Source organism: Cibotium barometz, chromosome 5, assembly GCF_041138505.1.
Source record: "Cibotium barometz isolate CiBa-2024 chromosome 5, ASM4113850v1, whole genome shotgun sequence".
Lineage (NCBI taxonomy): Eukaryota > Viridiplantae > Streptophyta > Polypodiopsida > Cyatheales > Cibotiaceae > Cibotium > Cibotium barometz.
This window is the reverse complement of record NC_141050.1, coordinates 57,545,466-57,564,817: the sequence shown is the minus strand read 5'-3', so window position 1 is coordinate 57,564,817 and position 19,352 is coordinate 57,545,466. Positions and strand designations below refer to the sequence as shown.

At 44.9% G+C, this 19,352-nt stretch overlaps 1 protein-coding gene across 4 annotated transcripts in view; it reads left to right on the top strand.

Moving 5' to 3' along the window:
- The window catches only part of LOC147638684 (uncharacterized), a 68,913-nt gene that overhangs the window by 5,358 nt on the left and 44,203 nt on the right, over positions 1 to 19,352 (top strand). For all 4 annotated transcript variants that reach the window (XM_086798647.1, XM_086798645.1, XM_086798648.1 and 1 more), the window contains 7 exons: positions 11,726 to 11,949; positions 12,048 to 12,106; positions 12,189 to 12,263; positions 12,347 to 12,696; positions 14,818 to 14,892; positions 15,005 to 18,000; positions 18,080 to 18,157. In XM_086798647.1, the coding sequence (XP_086654773.1) occupies positions 11,726 to 11,949; positions 12,048 to 12,106; positions 12,189 to 12,263; positions 12,347 to 12,696; positions 14,818 to 14,892; positions 15,005 to 18,000; positions 18,080 to 18,157 (3,857 nt within the window). The remainder of the gene's footprint in view (positions 1 to 11,725; positions 11,950 to 12,047; positions 12,107 to 12,188; positions 12,264 to 12,346; positions 12,697 to 14,817; positions 14,893 to 15,004; positions 18,001 to 18,079; positions 18,158 to 19,352) is intronic.

Below are 19,352 nucleotides of genomic sequence, written 5' to 3'. Positions count from 1 at the left end.
GGACCACAATATCTCGGAGAAAGTTTATTACACTTTCCCGTTTTCATGGTTTTTGACTGCGCAGGAACCTTGAGGAATACAAAGTCACCTTCTGCAAAGGTCACCTTTCTTCGTCCTTTATCCGCATAAGTTTTAGCGCGATCCTGGGCGCTACGAATGCTCTCACGTGCGGCTCTGAGCATATTATTCATATCTTCAAGGAAATCCTTGACAGATTGAATCTTCTCCTTTTCTAGGCCTACAGCCATCGGAGATCTCGGCTGGAATCCATACATTAACATGAATGGTGTAAATCCAGTCGCTGAGTGTTTGGAGCTGTTATATGCAAACTCCAGTAAGGGCAAGTACTCTTCCCAATTAGATTGCTTCTTACTAACATAAGAACGCAACATATCCTCTAGAATTTGGTCAACTCTTTCAGTTTGACCATCAGACTCCGGATGATCTACCGTACTCATACTCAGAGTAGTATCCAGCTTTTTGAAGACTTCCCTCCAAAAATGACTGTTGAACTTTCTATCTCTATCCGACACTATATCTGCGGGCAGGCCATATAGCTTGTAGAGATGTTCAATAAAGAGTTTTGCCAACTCTGGTGTTTTTACAGTTTTCTTCGTGGCGATAAACTTTGCCATTTTAGTTAACCTGTCCACTACCACCCACACCGAGTCATTCCCTCGACTCGTCTTGGGTAAACCGGTAATGAAATCCATGGAAATGCTTTTCCATTTCCCTTGAGGAATCTCCAGCGGATGGAGTAGTCCTCCAACCTTAAGACGTTCATGTTTATTGACCTAGCACTTATTGCATTTCAGCACATAAGTCTGGACGTCCTTAAACAAACTAGGCCAATAAAACTGTCTTTTTACTAGTGCATAGGTCTTCTGAATCCCAGGATGACCCGCACTTGGACTATCATGACTTTCTTTAAGAATTTGGGCCCGAAAGTCACCAATAGTTGGTACACATATTCTACCCTTGTAGAGTAAGTACCCGTCGTCAATGGAGTAATTAGCATATTTCTCCCCCCGACGAAGTTTTTCACTCCCCTTTGAAGCCGTGGCAGTCAAAGGTGATGAAGGGCCTACGTCAGAACTCTCCGGTTCCAAACTATACCCAGAAGACACGGCTAGTCTCTCCGGACTAACTCTCGCTTCCCTTCTCGTTGCACCTTCGGCCAGTCTCTCCGGACTAGCAATACGTGCCAACGAGGGAGGTGGTCGCGTCTGTGAAGAAGTGCGTACGCGTACAGCGCGCCAGACCTCTGTAAAAGATGGATCATGCTCACATAAACCACGTAGTGACTCCAAGAAATCATTCTTGAAGACTGTGAAACTAAGTTCATTTATCTGTGGCATGCGACTAAGTGCATCTGCCACCACGTTATACTTACCTTTCTGGTAACGTATCTGAAGGTCAAACTCCTGTAGAATCTCCGCCTACCGAGCTTTTCTACCCTTCAGTTCATTTTGACTTGAAAGCCATTTCAGACTTTCATGGTCCGTCCGGACCTCAAAAGTGGCACCATATAAATAGTGTCTCCACTTTTTCAGTGCATGAACTATCGCTAGTAACTCTCGCTCGTAAGCCGAGTAGTTACGCTGCGCACGATCTAACTTTTTACTTTTAAATGCAATTGGGCGTCCCCTTTGCATTAGTACGGTCCCAATGGCCTCATTACTAGCGTCTGTTTCCAAAACAAACGGCTCATTTGGATCGACAATTGTCAAAACAGGTGCAGCTGCTACGGTCACCTTGAGCTTGTCAAAGCTCTTCTGTTGGGCGTCCCCCCAACTAATGTTTTTTGTTTTTGACCATAACTGGTCAGTCAACGGGACTGCGATCTTCGCGTAGTCCTTCACATACTGTCGGTAGAACCCTGACATGCCAAGAAAAATCTGCAGTTCCTCGAGATTCTTCGGCGCTGGCCATTTAAGAATAGCCTCTACTTTTTCTGGCTCCATCCGCATACCATCGGCGGATATAATATGGCCAAGGTAGTGAATTTCTGTTTCAAAAAATTCACATTTGCTTTTCTTCGCAAATAGTTTGTGCTCTCGCAACAACTCGAACACTAGATGCAAATGCTCTATGTGTTCTTTCTGTGTTTTACAGTACACAAGAATATCATCTAGGAAAACTACTACGAATTTTCCCAAATATGGACGTAAAATACTGTCCATTAGCGTCATAAACGTCGCTGGAGCATTGGTTAGCCCAAATGGCATAACCAAAAACTCAAAATGCTCGAAACGGGTCCTAAATGCTGTTTTCGCAACATCTTCTTGTTTAATTCTAACCTGATGATACCCAGATCTCAGGTCTATTTTTGTGAAGTATCTCGATTCATAGAGTTGATCAAACAACTCATCCATGCGTGGCATCGGATACTTGTTCTTAATCGTTATCTGATTAAGAGCCCTATAGTCTATGCACATCCGCATAGATCCGTCTTTCTTCTTTACCAGCAGAATAGGCGATGCCCACGGACTTGAACTAGGCCGAATAAAGCCTTTGTTCAAATATTCCGTTAATTGTTTTTCCACCTCCTGTGCCTCGGAGTGGCTTAATCTATAAGCAGGTTTGCTTATAGGTTTTGATCCTGGCATAACTTCGATGCCATGGTCTACTTCTCTAGATGGTGGTAAACCATCTGGTAAATCATCAGGAAAAACATCTTGAAATTCCTCTAATAAATTCGTTAAAGTATCTACGTACTTTTTCTTTAATGTCTCATTCACCTTGGATTTTTTCTTGTTTGAATCACATGCATGCCAAACAGGGTTTTCAAACAGTGGGTCTCGTCCAAGGTTATTTTGTTTTTCTTGTTTGTCTACGCAAACATCATTTATCGTTTCATCTACGGAAACAGAATTCAAAAGAGAGTAACAAGCATATACCTCTGCTATCTAGTCTCTGCGGACCGCTGTACACAGCTCCATGGAGGAAATAAGTGGTGTGGCAGGGACAGTACGGTCGCCCTGCAGGGTGATGACTCTACCTCCGTGCTCAAAACATAGCGTATTATGTAAGTAATTCCGAGCTAGACTAGGGCCCAAGCCGTACAGCCACTCCCTGCCTAGATACACGTCTGCTCTGGCTAAGTGCATGACCTGAAAGTCAAGCGGAGCCTCGTAGTCCTGCATAGATAATGGGACCCCCAATACTACGGTATTCCATACCGTTTTGTCATATCCGTTGGCTAGGCCAACAGTATACTCATGATCACTCCGGGTCTCAGTCAATCCCAACTTCTTGACTAACGAGTAGTTCAAAAAGTTGTGGCTAGCTCCATCATCAATAAAAACTGAGACTCTACGGCCACCTATGGTGCCATACATGCGCACCATGTCATGCGGACCTACAGTAGGCTGCCACATCGCTGGTGTCACTGAACAAGCGTGATGCTCATCACAATGACACACTGTCACCTCTCTGAACTCTGCGGAACTGAGAGGAAGTCTCTGCACTGTATGCAACTGCCTAGAAGATTTACCATCTTTTTTGGCCTCGTTGCCACTCGTGCTGGCTTTAGGCTTTGGACACTCAGCCTTCGTGTGCCCTACTTCATTGCAATTAAAGCAGCGATTTTTCTTACGCACTTTAATATACTGCTCTTTCTTTTGGATTTCGGTGTCTCTTTTTTTTTTGGATGGTCGCGGTTTTTTAGACCAATGACCACCCTGTCCTTCCTGGTCCGTCCTATCCCCTTGTTTCTCACTGCGGAACCCTTTTCTTTTGAGGCGTGACCTCCTCTTTTCACTACCCTCGGCCCTGCTAGAACCACCACGTGCACTACGGCGCTTGATGTCATCGAATATCTGTGCATATTGAATTGCCTCTGCTAAGTCTTTAGGCTGTAGGGGTTCTACGTACTCAAGGTAATCATCTTTGAGGCCTCTCTTAAAGCCTCACAATGTCTGGAATGCATCGATTCCTTTTAGCTTGAGTACTATCTCCCTGTAGTTTGAGATGTACTGAGTTAGGGATTTGTTCTCCATCGAGCACTTGTCCCATAACTCCCAGCTTCTCTCTGCCTCATTAACAGGCAAAAATTCTTTTTGAAACATTGTTTCAAATTCCGTCCAAGTGGCAGGGCGAGTTGTCAAACTCATCCACCACTTGTACGCTTTGCCGGTTAATGAGAGGCTAGCCTCTACGGGCTGTATACGGCTAGGCTGCTGACGCAGCGCGTGCAAATTTGACCACTTCGCTAGAAACATATTGACTAAGTCTTTGTTTCTCTCCTTTTCCTCGCCACCAAAACTAGGCGGCTTTAAGTCTTTTAACAACGACGAAGCTGTCGCTACGGACGGCCCCGCAGGCGCATCGGCCTGTACTCCTGCAACCACTGGCGAGGCTATGCTCACCCGTGCTGTAGGAGCTCGGCTACCACGAGGAGTCGGAGTACTTGCCGAGGCGGCTGTCAGTGCATCTAACCGTGTGGAGATGCTCTGTAGCATCGTGACTAAATCAGCCTGGACTTTACCCATAGTGTTCAATTTGGCATTAAGATATTTAAACAGTCCACTAGAGAGCTCCGTCTCTGTCAGGACATCAGCAGGGTCCAATAGGTCATAGTTGTCGTCGTCATAATCCAAGAGGTCCTCCTCGGTCCCCTCGGCGATGTCAGTATTCATGTCCTCTGGCTCATCGGCCAAAAAGGGGTCATTAGCCAATACGGCCGCTGCGGGCTCGCTGGGTCCTAAGACGGGATCAATAGACGAGGAGGGCGCTGGTGGATCACGAGTGATCGATAAGCGCGCTCCGGACCGAACAACAGTCGGGCGTGTACGGCCTGACAATTCGGTCGGGGTCAAACCCGCGACCGAGGACAAGAGACTGGAAAAACCTAGAGAAGTAGAAGGTGGTGGGGACACACTACGCCTAGCAGACATTTTTAATTCTTGCAAAAAATAATGCGAGAACTCGGAAATTACTAAAAAAAAATGCTAATAAAAATGAGCAGTGGTGGAGAGAGAATAATAGTCACCCCCCTTTACGGTCGCCTGTCGAATTGTTGTGCGTTGCGCGCCTCTACAAGGATGCTTTCGGGATGCTCCGATCCACAAGAAAAATGCCTGCAACTCATAACAAAAATTTAAATGATCGAGAGGTGTCTTGCCGGGATTATTTCTTGCGGGGATTATTCTCCTCCCCAGCCGAGAGAGAGGGTTTCCTTGAATTTTCTGATTTTTAATTTCCAAGAAATGAATAATGAAAATTAATTTAAAAAAAAATAAATGTTTTTTTTTCATCTTTTTTTTTTGGGGTCTCTGGCCGTTGGTGGGTTGGCTGGCGTTTGCTGGCCGTTGTGGCCCTTGGCCGCCGCCGCCGTTGGCTGGGCTGGCTGGCTGGCCGCCGCCGGCCTGGCTGGCTTGGCCTTTGTCATGCCAGAAGGGGTGGACAAAACCACCACCAGCCGACGCTGCCGCTCCCTGTAGTGCCCTTTCCTTTGCTGTGCTGCAAGTGGTTTGCACTTCGGAGCTGGTTGAGATGACGTCTGTGTTGCGGTTCAACTGACTGTCCAGAACCTCCTTGGAGTCAGCCACCATCAACATCTTGGTGCGCTGCTTGAGCTCCTTTTGTTTGAAAGCTTCCTCGTCTGCCCACAATATAGTCAAAGCTAGAGCCTTGAATTACAGATAGGAGAGGAGAGCGGCAGCTCTCTACAGAAGGTATATCTCGGGTGATAGGAGGACTGCCCAACCTGGCGGGTACTGTAGTGGAAATCCACCGTAAAGGAGAGAAGTGCATGATCCACTGTAACTCTGATTGGCCTGGGGCCAATCGCAAAATCCAAGATACTCGGGATGAAGGTTGGCGAGGCTAGAACATAATCCACTGTGCTAGCCCCATGTCTGTGTGGAAAGCAAGTAAAGCCACTGGCAAGTGGATACCTCTCTAGGCCATTTAAAATGGCCAGCAGCCCATGTGCAGTCCCCATCTCCAAGAGGTATCTCCCATACTCGGTACACTCCACCTCATCCTGTGATCTCCGAGTCAAACACATCTCCTCCACATCTCTCTCTCTCAACATCTCCTCCGAAGTGTCAAAGAAGGAGGTCTGGTACTGAGCCGTTCGAGCATTAAAGTCCCCAAGTATGATAACATCTCCCTCCCTGGAGAACTCCCATATGTCCTCATCTAGAATCATATATGGAGATGTGCTGGGTGGAAAGTAACGTATAGCAATGTATAGGGGTCTACCCTCATTTGCCCTCACTCTGACCCACATGTACCTCGCGCTCTCATCACGGCGCATAACATGGATGAGTGGCTGAAGCTTCTCTCTAAAAAGAACTGCAACTCCTCTAGATCCGCGACCACCATGCTTTGAACGGGCCTCTTGTCTACAAGTCGTCTCCCATTTGTATCCTGCCACTCTCGGTAATGTGTTGCCTGGGGCCTGATGTGTCTCCGAGTAAAGATGATGTCCCTATCTCTGAAGTTGTCCTCAAAGGCCCCCACATCTAGTCTCAATGCTCCATTGCAGTTCCATACTGCAAGTCTCAGACTGGTCCCATAGGTCTCGCACCGTCAAGTGGTGCGTCTCTCTAGTATCACCACTGTGCCTCCTCTGTAAAATGCTAGCTTCCCTTTTTCTCTGGCTGCCCTAATCTCCGGCATGCACTCCCTCATATGTGCTAGCTGTGCCAAGGTGAGGTCATCTCCTAAAAAGATGCCCGTTTTCTTAAGGGCAGAGCGCTTGGCCAAGAAATCCTTCTTGGCCTCCAAGGTGGGAAAGCGTAAAATGAGAGCTCTCCCTTCGAGCTCTCTCCTCCATTCTTGTCTTTCTTGCCCACTCTCCAAGCCCCCGTGTGTGTAGGCCTCGAATGCCCATGTGTGAGAGAAGAGAGAGAGAAAGTTGCAGTCGGCCAGTAGAGGCATGCGCTTGATGATCCCAAAAAAGAAGCCCCCAATCAGCTTTAATAGAGTCGACCTGCTCTATATTTGGATGTGCTTTTCCTTTTTGGCCAAACGTGGCTTGGTTGTCCAAAAATAGCTACTTTTATGCTTTTTCCAAACTTGCTTTCCAAGTTTCATGTAGGTGCCTCCTTTTGTCCACCTGTTCATGCCCAAAATAATAATATGTCTAGCCCTTCATAATGATGTGTGAACACACTGACTTATAAACCTTATAAGTCACTTTAAATGATAAAAATCCCATGCTGCTTTTGCTCAGAAGTCATCTTTCATGCCAAACTTTGCTAGTTAATGCTCCAGCTTTCTTCTGTGGAAAATCCCCATTCACACCTTGGTTTCGCTTAGTGTGTGAAATTTTGGTTAAGACTTGTGAAGGGACCAAATGCTGACATCCCCTCCGTTTATGAAGCAATTGTCCGCAATAATCAAGAAGAAGATGATGAGGTGGAGGCCTCACCAGAAGAGGCTAATCTTATTGTTGACTCAGATTGGGCTTTTTAGGCTACTCTTGCTAACAAAGACTTGTGTGAGAAAAATCTCTTAGGATTAGATATTATGCAAGGGTGCAAGTGTGTAGGATGCTTCCTTGGGAAGAACTAGTCTAAGTTTGATTGAGTCAAAAGATAAGGCTTTATGCCTATAAAAGCATGTATTTGGTGGACAAAAGGAGGCGTCTACATGAAACTTGGGAAGCAAGTTTGGGAAAAGCATAAAAGTAGCTATTTTTGGACAGCCAAGACACTTTTGGCCAAAAAGGAAAAGCACATCCAAATATAGAGCAGGTCGACTCTATTAAAGCTGACTGGGGGCTTCTCTTTTGGGATCATCAAGCGGATGCCTCTACTGGCCGACTGCAGCTTTCTCTCTCTCTCTTCACGATAGTTGGCATCACAGGGAGACGGATCATGTTGGTATGCACAGATAGATGACAGCTTGGTTCCAGCTGCATGGCTTTAGTATGGACAGGCTACCTCCATTTCAGTACTCCCTGGATGCACCCTCCCTCTCTCTCACATGGGCAAAGATTACCAGACTTATCAGGCAGGACTTGATTCAGCTGGACACTAGAAGGACATGGATACAGCCGCCACACGAGCTTGGTACGAAGATGGCTTTCTATAGAGATCATCTTCTCCAGCTCACGCAGGATGGGTTTGTGATTAGACCCAGTTACATGGATACTCATCTTTCTCATGGGGTACGGTGTGCTATTGGTCAGATGCGCACATCCTCACACCAGCTAGAGATTGAGACTGGCAGATTCAAAGGAGTACCAGCTGAGGCCAGGATTTGTCAGCTGTGCCAGATGGAGCCAGAGACAAAGTTACATTACATATGTCACTGTCCAGTATATTATGAGATACGAGGCCGTTTTCATTGCCTGTTTAGAGAGGGTTTCGGACCACTTTCTAGAGTCATGAGATACCAGGATCAGAGATGCCTCGGATTATACTTGCTGGAGCTTCGTAGACATAGAGAGGGTCTCTTGAGAGGGAGAGGATCAGAGAGGGAGAGACACCTACAGAGGCAGATTACAGACTTCTTTCGACCAGAGATTGAGCAGTCAGGCCAGCAGGCATTGCAGCTAGTCCCAGAGTATAGCTGCACCAGAGGTACACTGATTGATCGGGCTATAGAGCTGGGGCGGTCGAGGCGCCCAAAGATGAGAGGCCCATCTCGACACTGGCGGAGACTACAACAGAGGATCAGGACCATACTAGCACGGCATGGGAGACGTTCAGTCAAAGTACTCAGTGCTCACCATGGAGGACATTGAGGATATCCGCCATCGACCGATGAGAGACATCTTTGGATAGTGATGTGTATGATGCTTACCTTTGTTGCTGGAGTTTTCCTCCCAGCTGTTATCCATTAGGAGCTCCTAGTACCGTACTTTTCCTCATAGTTGTTTCAGTTTCAGTTAGTTGTTTAGTTGTTTTTAGCTTTTCTTACACAGACATTGTATCAGATCCACCAATTGTTGTAACCTTTTTGGTCTCATAGGTCATTTTGGCCTTTTGAAGGCGTTAATATATCATTTCATTTCATTTCATTTCTTCTCTCAGCGTTAATTGAACAGCTCTTTCTCTCTTCTTTTGTTTTGAGGCTAGCCACCTACAGTGCTGCGTTTTGCTACTGCTTTCATTGATAACCTAAAGGTTGGCTAACAGCAGTGAGTATGCTCTCTTGTTCGATTGGGTGCTACAGAGGAGCTGGCCATACAGTTCTCTCTCTCCTCTGTACGTTGGCCGTACACAGCAGCCACACGTGTGGTTGACATATGGTGTTTTTCACTCCCACAGTCGTGGCCTTGTTATGGGCAGTTTTGGAGGAATCTAGAAAAACTTTGAGAGCTCTACTGGGGCTGATTTGAGGCTCAGTTTTGGCACGGAGTTCGGGGTTGTTTTTGGCTCTGTACTGGGCTGTTTTATGGACTGTTTATGAGCTGATTCATGGGACTGTTTTGAGATAGTTTTCGGCTTTTGGTGCTGTGTTTTATCTTGGCACTTGATAGATATCTGGGCAAGAGATTTGCTCATGCTTTGTGGAAAATCCGGTGCTATATGCACCCGCACCCTGGTTTATTGTAAAAGCTTCTCTCTGAATAAAGTTCCTACGGGGTGCCGGCCGTTCCAGCTCAGTGCGGTGTTACTATATTGTTTATGGCTCTTTCGCTGTGTCTTCATACTCTGTCTGGTATTTGAAGTGTTCGTCTATCGTTCTAGGTCTCCTTTTAGTTACACTTGACCTTGTCTGGATCCATCTTGACCCCTTCCTTGGACACTATATGGCCTAGGTAGTGAATTTCTGACAAAAAGAACTCTCTTCTTGCCATTCACATACAACTTGTGCTTCCACAGTTTGTGAAGTGTTTTCGATGCTTTTCCTTATTTTTAGAATGCACAATAATATCATCAAAGAAAGTAGCAGCAAACTTCTTATGTGGTCGAAAGATTCTTTCCATCATTCGGTTGAAGGTAGCCAGGGCATTGGTAAGACCAAAAGGCATCACCAAATACTCATAAAGTGCAAATGTCGTCCTAAATGCGGTCTTGTGAATGTCCTCTAGAACAATCATGACTTGATGGTAACTACTCTTCAAGTCAATCATGCTAAAGATGGTCGCTCCATCCAATTTGTCTAGGATGTCATCAATCTTAGGAATAGGAAACCTGTTCTTCATAGTGATCTTGTTAAGAGCCCTGTAATCAATGCACATATGCCAAGAACCATCCTTTTTTTGAACCAATTAAACTCGAGAACAAAAGGGTGGTGAACTAGGTCTAATCAAACCCTTCTCCAATAACTCATTCACTTGCTTCATAATCTCCTCCTGTTGTGCTTGACTCACATGATAGGGAGGTCGGTTAGGAGGTGAAATTCGTGGCATGATGTCAATCTGATGATCTTCCGGTCTCTCCGGAGGTAACTCTCCTGGTAGAGTAATTGCAAAACAATCTTCATATTTCTTTAGAAAATCTTTCCTTTCATGAGTAAGAGTTGGGGAGTGATCCATCACTCTATGATTCCTTAGGATCCTTGACATAAACCAAGTACGAGGAAATAGATTGCTTTATTGCTTTAGGAACTTGTACATGACTGATGAGTGGAATGGAATTCCCCTCACCTCCTACATCAAAAGTTACATTTTAGCCTCTAAAAGGAAATCTAATCTTGTTTCCAATCCAATCAATCACTGGATCAATCTTCTTATGCCAAGGCATACTCAAAATTACATCACAATGTCCACGTTTACCAATAACGAAGTTGTCAGGATCCACATAATTCCCATTCTATAAACAAAGCTTTCCCAAGATAGGGGTCACTTCCGCTGACATTCCCTCGAACGTGACACCTGCAGAAATAGGAGCTCCAAACCTATTTGGAGGGACGTTCAAAGCTTTCACCACTCGGGGATGAATATAGTGATGGGTAGTACCACTATCAAAATGAATAAGGCTACAAGCACTAGTTGGTTAGCCACTTTGCCCCAAGCCTTAAAAAGTTTCCTTCTCTCTGGTGGTGTTTCATCCTGATGTTGAAGTTCCTTTGGTAATGCGTTGGTTTGAGGCAGCTTGGCTTCTTGCTTTGGCTTGTCGGGACATTTTACAGCCATGTGCCCCTTCTTTCCACATTGGAAACACTTCCCTTCCTTGACATATTCTTCAAGTTGCTTGTGGGATTGAAAGAGTGGAGGTTTATCTCCATTCCTATCCTTCTTCTCCTAAGGCTTGGTTCTCGATTGGGATCCGGCTTTAAACGAGGCAATGCACAAAACCTGGCTGCTCACATGGCTCAACATCGGATTTGAAAAAATGAACTGGTATATCCTTCCATAAAAACTTCTCATTTAGATGGATTCCATTAAATTACTACTGAACTAAAAGGCGGCATGAAATAACTGTAATCTGAGAAAAACTCCGCCTCTGATTCAGGCTCGGGTTTCTGTCAGCTCGGATTTGGAACTTGAAAATCTCCGACTCGGACTTCGGATGAGCGGAATTCTTGGATTTTCGGAGAAGTCAGAATTCTGGGACTCCCATTTTTGCTCTCTTTGAGTGGTAGCACTGTTTAGGTCATGGTGACAGAAGATGGAGGGTAGTTGTATTCATATCTCCAAAAGTTAGACGTGTGCCACTTCAAGCGTGTCTCACTGAAGACGCTAACGCATTGCTTTTGTAAGTGTTAAGTCCAAAGGGACGGGAATGTTGGTGTGAATATTGGGTAAAGCTCTTGTTGTGAGTGAAAACACGAATTCATTGCTGTTAGCTGTTTGCCTTTTTGTCTTAATGTGCAGGTGATAAAAATAGGTGTTGAAACCTTCAAATTTTCATCAGCTTCTGAACCAGGGGAACTTTGTGACATTTATGAGCAAAAAAAAGGAGAAAACGGAGAAACTTTGCTCATCGAGGCTGGGTCAGCATGGCGGAAGCTTTCTGTGCAGCGCATTCTAAGTGCCACTGAGAAGGATCGTGTGAAGAAACGGACAGCTGAGGCAGAAAAGAAACAGAGACTGCGCAAGTACATACCCATTTTCTCTTTGGTGCTACCCATTCCAAAAGCATTGTAAAGTCTTGTGAACTTGTTTTCTGACAAACAAGTGGTGAACTGTTATGCAGGTCTATTTTAGTGGACACAAGCACTCAGATGATCATACCCCAGGCTGCTGCACCAGAGGGTCAGTATCCATGTTGTTGTGACCTCCTGTAAAATGCATGCACATTTATAGTCCTCATCCAACTGATGTTTCTTGTTGACAGCCAATGGCAGAAAGCCTTTATCCAAGATGACAAAGGAACCTCCACCCAAAAAACGGAAGGTTACAATGAGTCCAAGTAAGAGATAAACTGCGATGCTTCACAGCTTTCATTGCAGCGACTAGTGCTCGCCTTTAAGTAACTTGCCTTTCTTGATGCAGTTCCGTCGGCTCCAAAACAAAGGCTTCACTCCAATTCCACACCTGTGATTGGAAGTCATAGGATTGCGTCTCCTACTTCTCCATCTTTTGAGGCACCCACTGCTGGCTTGAGGGGAACTCATGTGACTCAGGTGGGTGTCATGCATCCTCCCAAGGGACGTGCTGTGTCAGAGAGGACAGTTGGTTCATTTGCCAACAAGGGGCCTCCGATACAGAAGGATAAGAATCGAACTCCTGCTGCAACTACTGGAGCTGACAGTGGAAAAACTGGGTCAGCAGCCAACATGACAGATCTTCGCAATTTCTTGATTGCTCTTCTGCAAGAGAATCCAAAAGGGGTGACAATCAAAGTAAGTATGTGGTTTTGACCTGGTTGAAGTATGACATGATAAGGGTAGGTATTCAGGTTTTCAGGCCAGAGACTGTGTTTCAGGCACAGAACAATATGGTAGTGTTGTTCTCTCAGGTGGCTGCTCCAGTCTCCACGATTAAGAGAGTGAAAATAAGAAAGGAAAGGTCACACACACAAGAATGTAGTTTTTAGGATGAATGAATCTTGATTACTTCTAAAATGATCGGGGATGATGTGAGTTGATGCAGACCGAGGAGGAGAAGGCTTAACTACCTTGGCTTGCAATCATAGTTATGGAAAACACCCCGAATGGGGGATCTCTAGGCTGAAACACTTGTTTTGGGAAGCGAGATAGGATTTCTTACGAGGGAAACTCGTTTCATCTGTTCCTGTTTCATTTTTGAAATGGCGTGGTTCCACTGATTGGGCAATATCTCCTCTGCTGTCTCAGTCATTTCCCCAACATCACCTGCCCCTTCCCCTTCACATCCTAGATTTAAAGTTCAGTTCAGGCTTCTATTTTCCCTCCATTGCTTTTCCTTTCCCCTCTTTCCTTTCCTCTGGCTCTTTTTTTCAGCCACATTCCTGTCCCTTGGAACTGTCTTTCCTCTGCATTCCTTTCCCCCTCTCTTTTCTTCTTTTCCCATCCCCTTTGCGTGTATCTTCCTCGCTGACATGGAGTTTCCCCATTTCAGCCTTCTCAAAAGTGCTGTGTCTATTTCCTTGTTTTCCATAACTGTGCTTGTAATATGAACCTTGTTCAAGCTTAGGTCTTTTATGACAATTTTGATAAGAAAACTTTGTAAAAATCATACACTCAAGGAGCCATACATGTCTTTTACTAAGGGTGTATCTGTTCATGGCCCAAGTGGTTATGTTTCCAACCACTTCTGAGGCTCTTCAGTTTCTCTAAAGAAGAGCTCCTATGCTTCACAACAAGAAGCTCTAAATGATCTCCTTAACAGCATCATCATTGAAATCCATTCCAAGGTATACAAAGATCTCAATCCTGAGACATCCATTGGGGTGTTTTTTTTCCAAGGTATACATTATCTTTCTTAACAAAGATCTCATGCCTGAGACACCCATTGGGGAGTTTTTTCATGAGGAGGAGAACACCTGTATAGGTGGACTCATGGTGGAGTTCTATGGCAGGATTGGATCTTCTAGAGGTGGCTAAACTTGCTTGGAGATTAGGGTTATCTTATTGTTAAGAATGGAGACCTTTAGCACATTCCCATGGCCAGGCCAGTTATCATCTATGTGGTCTTTGTTCTCTATAGTCAGATCTCCAACCGGCCGAGTTCAGAACTGTATTCTGTGGTACTTGAAGGATTCACAAAATTTTGGCATTACGTGAATGTCAGGAAGTACTTTGAGCAACTCATTGAGTGTTAATTAAGGCTTTCTCAAGCCTTAGTTTTTCAAGGTTTCAAGTTGGCTGGAGAGCTGGACATAGACAATTTATTGATGGCCTGTTGCTTCCCTTTTGGTCTTGGATTGGGTTTATCAGGGGCTGTTTCTTCACCTTTGGATTGGGTTGTGTCTCTTGGTAGGTGGATTTTGGAGGACATGGGTGCAGCAGAGGGCAGGCAACCTAATCACGAGCTGTGGAGTCAGAGTGGGAACCGCTTAACAAGATGGCTCATGAGCTATAGAGGAATAACATCATCTACAATCAACCCGTGACACAAGAAATTGAGTGCGTTCCATACTCCACTACTGACCTCCCTTCACATGGAAGAGTGGGAAAGGCCTTTTTCACATGGAAGAGTGGGAAAGAGCAGTCCTGACTCTTGATCAATGTGGAGGAGACTCTTAGAGCCATGTGCTTTATATAGGCCTAGATGGACTAGCTTTTTGTGTTAAATAACTCAATGAATCTAACAATGACATTATTTGCTATTCTGGCATACCTTGGCTTTTAATCACAGGAGAAGTTAATTCTCAACTTGTTAGAGATTAGATTGACTTACGAGTCAATTCAATTTATTTTTCCAGGTGGAATCAGCCTTAATTAAATGATTAATTCCAAAGATATGTCATTTACTAGTACTATACTTGTGCTCCCTCCTCCATACCTTTTATTCAAGTTTCACACCATTTACCTGTTATGCAGGCGGTAGAAAAGGCAGTGGCAGAAGGGTTGCCAGGAGACCCAGAAAAGAAACTTATTGAGAAAGTGATTAAGTCGGTAAGTAGGTTTTTAAAATTTAAAGTTCCCTCAAAGTTTTCCACAGTTTTTCTTTTCTTTAAAACCCATGACATGGGTAGTTGACTTTTCTAATTCTGAATTTTATGTACAGATAGCATCTTATCATGCACCTGGGAAGTATCTGCTGAATTCTGGAGTAGAGAAAGGGAGCTTCTTTGATACGGTGACACCTGCTAGTTCTTATAGACCTCAGGAAACTTCTGGGCCTACGCAAGAAGATGAACCTTCTGTCATCATCCCACATAGAGAAGCTAGCAAGGAGAAAAAGGAGTCCTCATCTTTGCTTAACAGGGAGCCGCCAAATGTTGTATCCCAGCATTCTCAGTATTATTCTGCCAAGGAGGCTTCCCCAGAGCTGATAGGCACTCAGTTATATGATCTGAAGAAAAATCAAGAAAGCCTACCAAAGCAGAATGCAGCTTCTGCATCAAAGGATCCAAGTACTGAAGGCAGTGATTCAAGCAGCTCTAGTGGAAGTGGGAGCGCAAGTGACAGTGAGAGTGATAGCAGTGATAGTGGAAGTGGCAGTGATAGCGGAAGTGGGAGTGGCAGCGATACTGATGCTAGCAGTAGTAGCAGTGGTGCAAGCATGGATGAAGATGTTGATATTATGAGTGATAATGACATGGAGAACAAATCAGACACAAAACAGAAGCCGAAAATGAAAGAGGCCAAGTCAGCTGTAAAGGAGGATGGTAAGGTCCAGGAAAATGTTCTCTCTAGAGAAGAGACCTGGGGTAAGTCAATCTCTGAGAACTTTTCTGCAGATTTGGTAGAACCAGCACCAACTTTGGATCATGCAAACAATTGCGTACCAGATTCAATGGCTGGACTGCCTGATAACCTTATTGAAAGTGTGTTTGGACGTGACGAAGAGAGCATTCCATCTGGGTTAAGGCAGTCATCTGAGCCCAAGAACAGTTCCTCAACCTTCAGAAAGCATGCTAGGGGTGGAAGTTTGGTATTGAGTCAAGACAAAATGGCAAGTATCAACCATGGAGAAACAAAAGTTTCTTTACTAAGGGCTCAAAATAGTAAAGAACAAAGGGAAAGAAACGGTTTTGACCAGAGCCACAAAAGTGAGACAAGAGATGGTGGGGCTTCAGGGATAGTGGAAGAACTAGATGTTTTGGTGGAAAAAGTTTCTGAATCAAAGTATGTGGCGAATGGTAGTATGATGGGTAATAAAGTAGGTTTCCATGTGGCTGAGGAAGAGCATCGTAATCTACCACTGAAGTCTGTTGGGCTTGTTACCAGCAAAGATATTGACAAGCGATTGATGAGGTTGGAAACTGACTTTACTAGCTGTGTGGAATCAGATAATAAGAGAGAATACAGTAATTGCACTATGAGCGATGACAAGTTGTCATCAAAAAACCTTTCATTGAGAGTAGGGGCAAGCAAAATGCAACTTGAAGGGTCACCTATTGGAGCTAGAGATAACTTGCAGAAGATAGTCAGAACTCCTTTTGAAGAAAGTGGTGTTCAGAAGCTTTCACTAAAGCAACAATCAAGTGGGGAAGCTAGAAGGCCAAAGAGTATGAGAGAAAGTAATGAAAAGCATGGAAGGGCAAAGGTGGCCTCTGGAATCACAGTGAAAGGTAAGAGTCTAGGAGATGTGGCAAAGGTGTCTTATGGATCTGCAAAAGCTGCTGCAGATACTACCAGGCTAGATGAGGAGAGAGGGATGTCTACTGACAGAATTTCTGACCAAGTCTTTAAAGGAGCTGCAGAACAATCTGACTTTTCAGAGAGTATTCCAAATAAAGAAAGGGTCCGGGAGGAAAGGATGTCAGAAGCCACCAAATCGGGAGAAACTTTAGGAAGACAAAGCAAAGAACTGGAAGCACAGCGTAGGCAGCAAAAGGATGCTGTGGCTCATGGAGGGGCCAGCAGAGTCAATGCATACCGTGTCTCCAAAGATTTAGACCAGTCAGGTGGTGGACATGATAGAGACTCACCGCATGTTGCTAGGTCAAACAAGGAACTCCCAAAAGTACTCAGGCCTAGCAGACCAACAGTTGAATCATCTGAAAGGGCTAGGTTGAATGTTGAGCAAGCGGAAAGGCCATTCAAAGATTTAGACTCTGCAAAGAGAGGCAATGGAAAGGTTGTCCTCAAAGAAGCAGAATCAGCTAGATCGAATGTTGAGCAGGCGGAAAGGCCATTAAAAGATGTAGACTCTGCAAAGAGAGACAACGATTTGAATGGAAACCTTACTCTCAAAGAAGCAGAATCAGCCGGAAGACTCCCTTGTGGAGAACCTGCTAACCTTTTGTCCAAGGAAGTGGCTTATATGGAAATGGCCCATGGAGATACTGGGCGCTCATTTTACAGTCATAGCAGAAATCATATACACGAAAGTGGCAGGATACCTTCACAGGATTTTGAACTGCAGGAGCTTAGGGAACCATCATTTGAAAATGGACCTTTTGAGGCAAGGAAGCCACTTTCTCGTATGGAGGATGCTAGGACCAAGGCCACTTCTGAGGCTACAAGTAGGGTTGTGCGCAAAAGAGGGAGCTTGAGTCCAGATCTGGATGACCCGCAAGCCATAGGTAGAAGGCTACCAGATTCATCAAAGCATTCTCCTGTCAAGGCTGTAGATGATCCCAGGCAAGACGTGCATGATTTGAGGAGTGCAAAGAGGATGTCGGAAGATAATGAAAGTGCTGAGACTGAGAGACATTCTAAAAAGAGAGTGGGAGTAGCTCAAATCAGGCAGCTACCTTACAGCAAGCAGGAATGGTTTCCAGCAGGTTCTGCCAAGGAGAACCACATGGAAAAAGAGAGGTTTAGTGCCTCTGATTTGCAAGAATACGCTCCAGGTTCCAACAAAATTGCAGTTCTAGAGAATGATAACAGGTCTGATGAAGAGCTGGGGGATAACAGGGGACTTGCTCACAGCAAGCAGAAGGTAAGCCAGGCACCTGCTTCATCAAGTGGGATGCGTAGAGACAATTATAGAGCCGAGTATACTGCAAGAAGGCAGACTCCTCAGTCTTTGGAGGTCCAAGGGGATGAGTTTTTTGCACCATATGAGAAAAAGAAGCCAGATTTTCGGGGATCAATTCAGAGCTTTGAAGAGTAAGTGTTTAGATATAAGTTTTATGAGCTTAAGCTTCTTGTAGGTAACCATGACTGGCTCATGGCTGTTCTCTTTCAGGTACAAGGAGTATTGCAAAGAGTATCATGAGAAGTACCCAGTATATATTCAACTCAATGAAGCTATAGAAAATCACAAGTATGTCAAACACTTGCAAGGTTAATTTGGTTATTAAAAAAAAAAAAGAAACACTTTTTGAAAAAAGAGTCAAGCCAGTTTAATGGACAAACAGAGTGCCTAGATGAGCAATGTTATGGCTGTGACATGAATAGTCCTTCATGCTTTGGTGGCCAGGATTTGGTGTGCTTGTGTGTGTGTGTGTGTGTGTGTGTGCATTGTGTGTGCGAGCTGCCTTAATAGAATGTTCGCCATATGATGCAATCTTCACAGTCAATATTGTTGGAATTAGGGTTAGGGTTGCAACAATGCATACACACAAGATAGAGAAGCTTAAGTGCACACAAACTCACTAGATTAGAATGAATAAATGTGTGCCAGATACAAAAGATAAGTACACACTCCAAAATGAGTAGATAAGAGGGTGTACATACGCACGGGGAAAAAAACTCCTAGTGAGGGAAAAAGTGCCCCGGTGGTCCCACACACATCACCACCATATAATGCCAAAAATCCCCCCTGGAGTGATGATGTGAACATGTACAGGGTATGGCCGATCAATCCTGAAAAGACAGTAAGTCCAAAGCTTTACGAAAATGGTTTTGGGAAGAAGGCAACACGGGATTTGTTTGAGGAGCTTGGGTCTAGTCAGAGCAGGGAATGTAGGGGGTGACAGAGGATCTTGTAGGAGGTTGGTGCCCTAGGATCTCTAAGAGTTGCATCTCTGTTAGAACTTGGGTGGGTCCAATGATTGTTGTGTCTATTACTTCTCCCATTGGTGTTTGTGTGGAGTTCCTTCTTTTTTTTTTCCGAGAAAAAATCCTTTCATTAGTTATAAAAAAAACGCCCACTGGGCTACGAGGCCCTCTCCTGCTCATAAGAAGGCAGAGCAGAGATTCAATCAAGGCAGCTAGGGAGACTCTCCCTAGGTGCAAAAAAGGTACAAATAATTGAGAGGCTATATCATACAATAGGAGGGGGGAAAATCCAAACAGGTGGCATGTAGTGCCAGCGGGGGGTACCCACGTGCAGAGTATAGAAAGGGCCGCTGCGCCAAGTGGTGTAGAAGGCGTGGCGCCGCAAGATTGCTCGATCCGAGTCGCCTCGGATGCGGTCATACTGTCCTCGCAAGGTGTGAATCAACTCCTGCCAGATAGCCCGAACAGTCTCTGCTGGTGGCTCCAGTCTCCCCGTAAAGGCCTTGAAACAGTGTACT